Raw genomic sequence first — 10139 nt, forward strand, 5'->3', positions numbered from 1 at the left:
GAAACAGTTCTATGACTGTGAAATTATTAGAGGTAGGTCTCTCCCAGCTAAGAGTTCTGGGAAGTGCATATGAAGCCCTTGAGCCTGGAGTGGGACACAGCCTGTTTGGAGACTCCACCTTTTCTGTCTTAAAGCAGCTTTTTTCTGCCCTGACTGGGCAATTCCTCCTGCTTACACCTTTGTCTTTGCTCTTGTGCCTGTGGAGCATGTGCTGGGGTGGATGACAAGACAGATGGGGGTGAGGGTGAAGGGTGTTGTGTGGTCATGTTCTGACCTTCTCATGCACAAGGGGTTCCTGCTGGTGCCTAAACCCCCTGAGCACTGCACACAGAACAGGCTCCTCTGAGGGAGCAGCCTTTAGCAGTCACATTTAAAGAAGGGAAAAGTGTTTCTGGTGCTTGTTCAGCTTGTTCTCACCACACCTTTCCAGAAAAGGTGGCAGGGACTCTTTTGAAGCCTTCCTGGTTGAAGGAATGGGCTTTGCTCTTACATGTGAGTATAGGAAATGCTTCCTTAGCCCTGAGTTCCACAGTTACCCACTGCAGCTGCTCCTCTGCAGCCTGGGCCTGCAGGTTTTGACAGAGGGGCCTCCTTCCCTCAGGCTCAGATTGTGCTAGAAGCCCAGGGTGACCTTGTGTTTGTGGTGAGAAATTCCAGCAGTGCTTCCCTCCTGTGACTGTTGTTCTCTTGCTCTTGGCAGGCTGAGCTGACTTTCAATGCTGGGGACATCATCACAGTGTTTGGATCCATGGATGATGATGGCTTCTACTATGTAAGTCCAGGGGTGGGGAAGCTGCTGTGGCTGCATCTGAAGTCGTTGGAGTCCATCTAGTGGCAGGAGATCAGAACTCAGGGAGCAAAATACTTTGCTTCTGGGAGGAAAAAACAACTCTTACCTGCTCAGTGCAGGGCAGCTTGTCTCTGGCACTCCACACTGCTCCTCTTAACCCTGTCTGCAAGTGGTTCATAGGTTCATACAATCTTAGAATGGCTTAGGTTGGAAGGGACCTTAAAGATCATCCAGTTCCCACCCCCTGCCATGGGCAGGGACACCTCCCACCAGCCCAGGTTGCTCCAGGCCTCTTCCAACCTGGCCTTGAACACCTCCAAGGAGTGGGCATCCACAGCCTCCCTGGGCACCTGTTCCAGTGTCTCACCATTGAGACTGAGGTTCTGAGTTTGTTTCTAGGCATAACTTGGCTGCAGGTTTCCTGAAGCTTAGGCTGCATTTTTCTCCACATACCTCAGTTAGATCAGCATCTGCTGTAAGCTGACTTGTCACCAAGGATGCAGACACAGTGTGTCATCCAGGGCAGGATGAGTGAAGCAGGAACACAGAAATGTTTGATGCCCCCCATCTGGCCATGCTTCACCACAGCAACTTCCACAAGCACTGGTGGCTCTTTAGTTTGCTGTGCCTGCCAATGAGCTGTGTGCTAGACACACCCCATGGATCATCCAGCCTCTCCTGCACAGAAAGCAGTGTGTCTTCACACACCAAAAGTGAGGCTCAACTCCACATTAAGCCTGGAGGAGATCACTGTGAGTGGTTTGTTTGACTTCTTTGACTGGAGAAGAGAAGACTGAGAGGGGATCTAATAAATGCCTATAAAATATCTGAGGGCTGGGGATCAGGAAGGAAGGGACAGGGACAGGCTCTGCTCAGTTGCACCCTGGGATAGGACAGGAGGCAATGGATGGAAACTGCAGCACAGGAGGTTCCACCTCAACATGAGGAGGAACTTCTTCAGTGTGAGGCTCACAGAGCACTGGAACAGGCTGCCCAGAGAGGTTGTGGAGTCTCCTTCTCTGGAGACTTTCCAGCCCCATCTGGATGTGTTCCTGTGTGACCTGTGCTGGATTCTGTGGTCCTGCTCTGGCAGGGGGTTGGACTCTCAGATCTCCAGAGGTCCCTTCCAACCCCTAACATCCTGGGATCCTGTGATCCTGTGGTGGCCAAGCAACATTGCAAATCAGAGGCACACTCATATTCCACTTGCCTCCAGGATAGCAGTGGAAATGTAGAAGTGGTCATGTTGCTGGGATAAAATTGTCACAGCTTGCTGCCACCTTTTCTTCCTTTGCTCTCTGCTGCCTTGTTGCACTCCAGTTGTTCCATAGCTAAGCAAGAGTGTGAGCAGTGAAATTTGCTGAGGATCCTGAGCATGTTCCTGGGCTTCTTGCAGAGAAGAGGCCCTTGCAGAGAAGCTACACCATGGTCTGCTTCTCTGTTTATTACTTCTCCATCAACCAGAAATCCTGATGTGAGAACTGAATGTTGGTCTTGCAGGGAGAGCTGAACCAACAGAGGGGGCTTGTCCCATCTAACTTCTTGGAAGCTGTACCTGCAGGTGGAGGCATGGTCCAGGAACATCATGCAAAAGAGAAGGAAGCTTTCCCCCTGAGTGCTGAGAGCCAGGTAAGACTCTGTGACCCTGCACAGAGCAGACATCCAACCTGTGCTGTGGCTGCAGGTGGGGCATTGCACAGCATGCAGCATCTGATGCAGTCACCTAAACTATTGCATGCAGCTTGGTTCATCCCATGGGAGATGCTCAAAAGTGTAGAAGGGAGTGCTAAGAGGTCTTCCTGAAGGTCTGCCTGTAGTGCAGACAAAGCAACAGTGGCCACTGGGGCCTCACTCTCATTGTGGTTAGCTGAGGAAAGGACATCCAAGGTCCCACCAGCAAATTCTTTAGTTGCACAGAAGGGTCAGTGGTGAAATCCTGCTGCAAGCAAAGCAGCTGAGTCCCCAGACACAGGAAATTCCTTAGATATGCTCTTGACCATGCCCCAGAGTTCTGCAGTTAGTGACACCCAAACTCCAAGCTCTTCCACCCAGCTCAGGTAGATCTCTCTGAGGGCCTTCCAGCTACGTTCACAACACACTGGGGAGCTGTGGGATGGATCCTGAGGCTTTGAAAGCATCCCTCAGGTGCAGGGAGTTGAAAGGTTGACTTACCCCCCTGAATGATGTTGCCCCAATGCTCTTTAACACAAATGCTTCAACAGGAGGTGTGGCTCCTCTGCCAGGTTCAGTCAGTCCTCAGTGGGGGAGGCCAAAAGTGTTAGCACCTCCCTGGTCACTCCTGGACCTCCTCTGCTGTGTCATTCTAGAGAGTGGGAGGCAGAGAGGGGCAGAGTTTGATCCCAGCTCACGTGTACTCAACCTTCTGTTCATCCTGGGAGGTTATTGGAAGTGTCCAGTGGTGCCAGGCCCATCCAGGTGTGTAAGAGCAGGCCCAGCCTGGCTGTGAGGCAGTCCTTAGGCAAGTCCCTGAATCCTCCTCTGGTGGACTCCCCACTGGTGCTACCCTAGCTTTCCTGCTCTCTGCAGTGCTCCTTGTCCTATTTTCCATGCTCAGTTCTTCCTTTTCTCTGTCCCCACTATTCTCTGTCCCATTTCTGCCTTGAAATGCTGCTTGGTCTCCCTTGGGCTTCACCTGCAACCCCCTCTGCTTCCAGGCTTTTCAGGCTTTGTGGCTACAGGGTCTGAACTACACCCTTGATGCCACCTTATGAAGGGCAGGTTTCAGGCCTGCCTCAGAAATAAGGTCTGTGGATAGCTTGTGGATCACCTTCTAAACTCAGAAGTTCTCTGGGTCCCTTGTGCTTGCCTGGTCCCTTTCCTCCCAGCCTGTAAGTGCTGGTCCATGCTGGGGAGCCACAGGTTAATAAGCTGTTAGTGCCAGGGTCTCAGAGCCCTGAGGCTACACAGCCTGGAGGGAGGGTTTCTCTTTTCATTTACCCTCTGAAAAGGATTTACTCTTCCCAAATGCCTCATCTGTTGGAGCAGAGGGTGCCAAAGGAGACCTGAACCAGTAAAATGAAAGCAGGCTGAATATTCACAGTGTGGCTTATTAACAAGGTCTAACCCTTCTCTCCAGCATCACCCAGCAGCCTGCTGCAGTTGCCCAGGGGTCATTATTCCAGCTCCAGCCTGGGTCCTCCTAGAACCCATGGGAAAGTTCAGGTAGCCTTCAGGGCTGAGAGCTGATCAGCCACTTGCAGATGGGAAGGGTTTGGCTTTTATTAAGAGTGAGGAAGAGAGAGGAAATGAGCTGCTTAACAGTAAGATCCACAAGGAATCTGCCTTTATTTCACATATTCCTATTTCCATCCTTCTCTTCTAGTTTGCTGATGAGGAAACTCTTGACCCCAGTCTCACCTGCCTTGTCCCAGGCTTTGTCATGGCCTTACAGGCTGCCAAGGCCCTGTCTGCTCTGCTGCTGAGCAGGCAGCATGAGCTGCTCCTGCTTGCTGCCCTCCAGCTTGCTGCTGCTCTGCTTTTCTCTCTGCTTTCCCCTGCTGCTGGGTTCAGCAGTGGGTGACTGTGCCCTGGACACAGCAGTTTGGCCCAGATGGTTCTCTGTGCTGTGAGCTTTTTCTCCCTGTGGCTCATGGCATTTTAACAGAAATGCCTTTCTGATGGGATAGACTCAGCCCTGCCTGCCCTTTACACCTTCCCTTTTGTCTCCACTTCCCTCTGCCAGAGATTGAGCAGAGCTTCCCTTTGCTCTGGCCTTGGGTCTGCAGAGCAGGAAGTGGTTGCCTGGGGTCAGGATCCATTTGCTAGGTTTGGTGCTCAACCAATCCATGAGCTGCTGTAGAATCAGGGCACCACTTAGGTTGGAAAAGACCTTTAAGATGATTGAGTTAACCCAACACTGCCAGGTCACCACTAAACCATGTCCCTCAGCTCCACATCTACTCATGGTTTACTCATCTTTGTAGCTGGGGACTTGGAAATTTCAGCTGATGATGCTGAAGCCAATTTTGCTTGAGTAGGAATCCACATTAGCACTCTAGGCATGACTTTGTGTTGGCTGCTTCTGTCCTGCTGCCTCCCTGCTTCACCAGGGAGGGGCTTCTGCCTGGCTGCCCCACAGGATTCTGGCTTAGCACTCCCTTAACCATGTGCAATCCTGCCTCCTGCCTGGGCTCTGCAATCCAGATCTATCCAAACACCTTCCAGACATGAAGGGCACCTCTACCCCCTTTTAAAAGCAGTGCAGTTGCTCTGCTATCCCCAGACTTGTAATGGTTAACTGCATTTAAGTGTATTAGTTAAGTGCATTTATGCTCAGTGACTACTGAGGAGAGGCAGAACCTGACCCCACTGAGGTTTTGGCTCTGTCACAGCAGTCACAACATCCTCACCTCTGGGCAGAACACCTGCTGGGTAAGGCAGAAGCAATACCTCCTCCTGTAAATCATCTGAGGGGCATCCCTGAGCTGGAATGAGCTCTCTCAGTGCTGCAGTCATGCTTGGGGCTTCCCAAGCCATATTCACTCCATAGCACTGAGGACCTTGCTTGTTGAGGCATACACAACACAAAGCAGCACCTTTGCTGCTGCTCTTTGGGGTGTAGGAACTGGGGTGGATGCCAAAAGCATCACCAAGGGCAAGAGATGCATGGCAGCTGCTGGAGAAGTGTTGTGTGAGGAGTCCCTCATCAAACTTAGCAGTGCCAGCTTGAGCTCTGACACACCCTGGGGCATCTCTGTGCACCATGGTATCACAGCAGGGCTCTGGACCTTGTGCCACAGCCAGTTCCAGGGTGCCACAGCCAGTTCCAGGGTGCCACAGCCAGTTCCAGTCGTGTGTATGCACCATGGTATCACAGCAAGGCTCTGGACCTTGTGCCACAGCCAGTTCCAGTGTGCCACAGCCAGTTCCAGGGTGCCACAGCCAGTTCCAGTCGTGTGTATGCACCATGGTATCACAGCAAGGCTCTGGACCTTGTGCCACAGCCAGTTCCAGGGTGCCACAGCCAGTTCCAGTGTGCCACAGCCAGTTCCAGTGTCTCCCAGCCAGTTCCAGTCATGTGTATGCACCATGGTATCACAGCAAGGCTCTGGACCTTGTGCCACAGCCAGTTCCAGTGTGCCACAGCCAGATCCAGTGTCTCCCAGCCAGTTCCAGTCGTGTGTATGCACCATGGTATCACAGCAAGGCTCTGTATCTTGTGCCACAGCCAGTTCCAGTGTGCCACAGCCAGATCCAGTGTCTCCCAGCCAGTTCCAGTCATGGCAGAAGCTTCCCCAGCATGATCAGAAGTGATTTTTTTTTTTTTTTTTTAGCATCACTTGTAACTTCTTGGATTTGATGTTTTCATGCTTCCCTCCTCCCTGCTGCTGTGCCCAAAGGCCTGAGAATAAGGACAGCTTACAAGGCCTGCAAACAAGGACAATTTCCTTTCCATATTGAGCTGGACACAAGGTGGGACTCTTTCAGAGTAAAGTTCCAGCTGCTGGTGCCTGAAAGAGCTTAATCTAATCACAGACTTGGAGACTAGATTAAGCCAGAAAAATGAACCATAAATGCAGCCTAAAGAAGGAGCATCCAAGAAGTTACAGTCACAAGCCCAGGGCCCTCCTGCTCACCAGCTTAGAGCAGTTGCTTTAATGCTGCAGCTGTGGAATGCATCTTTTTATTTATTTATTAATTTATTTAGCCTCAGTCACCTGCAGTTTCTGTCAAAGCCTTGGTTGTAAAGCTCCTGTTTGGTTCTAATTGATCTCATCTCTTTATTTCTGCCTGTGTTGTGCACCCCTGATGGTTTCTTTTCTTCAGAGAATGAGGAAGAGGAGAGTCCAGTGATAGATATGAATGATACACAGAGAGCAACCATGTAAGTCTCTGTGAGAAAGACCTCTTCAGTCTCCCACCCAGCCTAGCACACCAGGGGGCCTGTGCCTGTGGTTTACTCCTTGTCTTGCATGTGGTTTGACAGGCTGGTTTGGGGCTCTGCTAGCAAATCCACCTTCAAATCCTCTCCTTGGCAGACCTTTGCCTGCCAGGTGGACTCTGCATTAATGCATTCAGAGAATGGTTTGGGTCAGAAGGGACCAACAAATCTCATCCAGTCCCAACCCCCCTGCACTCAGCAGGGACATTCTCCACTAGGTCAGGTTGCTCGGAGCCTTGTCAAGCCTGATCTTGAGTATCTCTAAAGATGGGGCCTCAAAAACCTCCCTGGGCAACCTGTGGCAGTGTTCCACCACTCTCCTGGTGCAGAACTTGTTCCTAACAGCCAATAATGAAGACAAGCACGTGAAGTGCAGCTGTTGGCAGCAACTGTCTGATGGTTTGGGGGACTGATGGGACAGTGCTGGATGTTCAGCTTTAGAGAAGAGCTGCTTTGTGATCCAGCCTGGCCCTTCCACCACTGCCCAGGCACATCAACAGCCAAAGTTGTGTTTGGAAGATCCTGCCCAGGCTGAGCACAGCCAGTGTTCACCCTGTGGGTTTTAATTCTGGAGTTTAACTCTTCTCTGAGTATAGTCCTGACCCCCCCCCCCTGCACACCATCAACCTAAGAAAGGAGTAACTTTGAGTCCCTAAAGCCTGCCTGGTGTGGATAATTGTTCTGTCTGACAACACTTGAGCAGTTTTGAGGGGGGAGAGAGGGAGACCTCTGCTGTGGGAGGGGCCAGATCTGTGCTTTTCCTTAGCTTCAGACATTGTTTGCCTGGAATTGTGCCAATCTGCACTACCTGAGGCAGCACTGAAAGCCTTCCCCTGAAAACTAAGTGACTCTTCAGCAGCCCTAAAGCTGTCAGCAGGATCTTGGCAGAGCAACTTGCCCTTAGAGAAGAACCTCTTGTTTTTAGGGTTTCCCAGATGAACCTGTGAGTTGGTTCTGTTGCTCTTCTGCCACTTAGAGAGACCTCTGAGAATTACCTGCTGATGGTGGGGTGTGAGAGTGCCTCTGCGTGTGGCAATCTGCCTGGGACTTGTGGAGCATAGCTGGGAATCAGCAGGACTTTCCAGCCACAAAGACAGGGAACTGCTGCTCACTTCCTCTTGGCTGTTTGCTGTTTGATAGTGGGGTTGATAGTGCAGCACCCTTGTCACAAGGACACAGCTGTGACATTTCTGACTTCATCTGGGTCCCTGCCTCTCCAGGCAGTCTTTCATGCACAGCTCCACAGGAGCTCATTGTTGCTGTCCTGTTCTTAACCCAAAGTGAAAGGAGTTCAGAAGGTCTGAGCTCAGTCTGGCTACTGCGTGCAAAAAAAAAGTTTAAATCCAGATAGGATCAGAGAATTGTTTTGGTTAGAAGACATCTTTGAGATCATCAAATCCAACCATTAAATGAGCAGTGCCAGGTCACCACTGAATCATGTGCCTCATCTCCATGGCTTTGAAACCCCTCCAGGGGTGGGGACTCCACCACCTCCCTGGGCAGCCTGTTCCAATCCCTCACCACTCTTTCAGTGAAGAAATTTTTCCTGATATCCAACCTAAACTTTCCCCTGAGGCCACTTGAGGCCATTTCCTCTCATCCTATCACTTGTTACTAAGGAGAAGAGACCAACCTTCACCTGGCTCCAGCCTCCTTGCAGGGAGTTGTAGAGAGCAATGAGGTCTTCCTTCAGCCTCCTTTTGTCCAGGCTGAAGCACCCCAGCTCCCTCATTCTCAGGCGGCTTAGGAGCACGTGGCTGTGCTGGGTGCCACTCACCCCAAACCTTCTCCATCTCCTGCTCCATCAGGAACTTTTCCTCCTTTACCTGTGCCACTGCACAGCATCAGACTTGGCTTTCTGTCCCTCCTGCAGCTTGATCCTGATGGATGCTAAGGCTCCCAACTTCTCTTCTTCCCACAACAGAGCATGGCTGCTGCTGCAGCAGCCTCCCAGCTTAGTCATAGAATCATAGGATTGTTTCAGTTGGAAAAGGTCTCCAAGATCATCCAGTCCAACCCAACACCACCATGGCCATTAAACCTTGTCCCCATGTGCCATGGCCACAGGTTTCTTGAACACCTCTAGGGCTGCTGACTCCACCACCTCCCTGGGCAGCCTGTGCCAATGCCTTTCAGTGCTGAAGGTCTTGCACAGCCCTTGTTTGCAGGAGGTTGATTCTTCATGTTCTGCCCAGAATGTGCTGGGAGCCCAGCAGGCTCCCTTGGCCCAGGCAGCCAGCAGTCATCTCTCCATCAGTGCTCTCAGGAGGTGCTGCACTTAGTGTCCTCAGCTCAGAGCAGCATCTTTCACCTTGTCCTCAGCAGGGCTGTTGTGCTGTCCAGTTCTTACCCCAAAGTGAAAGGAGTTCAGAAGGTCTGAGCTCAGTCTGACTGCTGGGTACAAAAAAGTGTAAATCCACATGGGATCAGAGGATTGTTGTGGTTTGGAGACACCTTTGAGATGAAGTCCAACCATTAAATGAGCAGTGCCAGGTCACCACTGAATCATGTGCCTCATCTCCATGGCTTTGAAACCCCTCCAGGGGTGGGGACTCCACCACCTCCCTGGGCAGCCTGTTCCAATCCCTCACCACTCTTTCAGTGAAGAAATTTTTCCTGATATCCAACCTAAGCCTCCCCTGAGGCCACTTGAGGCCATTTCCTCTCATCCTATCACTTGTTACTAAGGAGAAGAGACCAACCTTCACCTGGCTCCAGCCTCCTTGCAGGGAGTTGTAGAGAGCAATGAAGTCTTCCCTCAGCCTCCTTTTTGTCCAGGCTGAACCACCCCAGCTCCCTTAGCTGCTCCTTTGGCTGCTTTCCAGTATCCACTGGAAACCTCCTAACTGGCTCTGCAGCTGCACAGAGGAGCTGAGCCTTGCAGGGTGAGGGGTGGGGAGAAGACAAGAGTTCTCTGGCTGAGCTTTATGGCTTTGTGTTGATGTCCTTCACCAGCTCTAATTTCTGGTTTTCTTTTTTCTTCTGTTTCCCTTTTTTCCTCCCCTCCCCAGCTCACTCCAGATGTGGCTGTTGATCATCAGAGTGACTCCTCACCAACTCCTCCTACTCCACCACCTTCCTGCCTTCTCATGGGTGAGCAGTGTCCAGAGCAGGCATCACTGGCTCTTCTCAAGTGCAGCTCTGGGCAGAGCAAAAGGAAGAGAGGCTTCTTCTTCAAGGGCAAAAAGCTCTTCAAAAAACTTGGGTCCACTAAGAAAACTTAACCCAGGGGTCAATGGTTCTGTACAGGCTGCCTGTGCACTCCACCCAGGGACTGAGAACTGAGGAGAAGCCCTCTGCAATAAGCTGAGCTGAGTGATTTCCTAGGGAGAAAGGAGCAGAGAGAACTCTTGGGTGGCTCTGCTGAGAGCCCAGCAGTGGCTCTGCAGACAGTGTGGTGGTGCTGGGGGTGTGTGGGGCCTCAGCTCTGGGACACAGCTCCCTCCA

At 51.5% G+C, this 10139-nt stretch overlaps 1 protein-coding gene across 1 annotated transcript in view; it reads left to right on the forward strand.

The window, feature by feature from the left end:
• The window catches only part of TSPOAP1 (TSPO associated protein 1), an 85064-nt gene extending 75148 nt beyond the window's left edge, over positions 1-9916 (forward strand). The window contains exons 29-31 of the mRNA XM_054394580.1: positions 701-772; positions 2291-2419; positions 9704-9916. Of these exons, the coding sequence (XP_054250555.1) occupies positions 701-772; positions 2291-2419; positions 9704-9916 (414 nt within the window). The remainder of the gene's footprint in view (positions 1-700; positions 773-2290; positions 2420-9703) is intronic.
• Positions 9917-10139: the final 223 nt, after the last annotated feature.

This window comes from Indicator indicator, chromosome 30, assembly GCF_027791375.1.
Source record: "Indicator indicator isolate 239-I01 chromosome 30, UM_Iind_1.1, whole genome shotgun sequence".
Lineage (NCBI taxonomy): Eukaryota > Metazoa > Chordata > Aves > Piciformes > Indicatoridae > Indicator > Indicator indicator.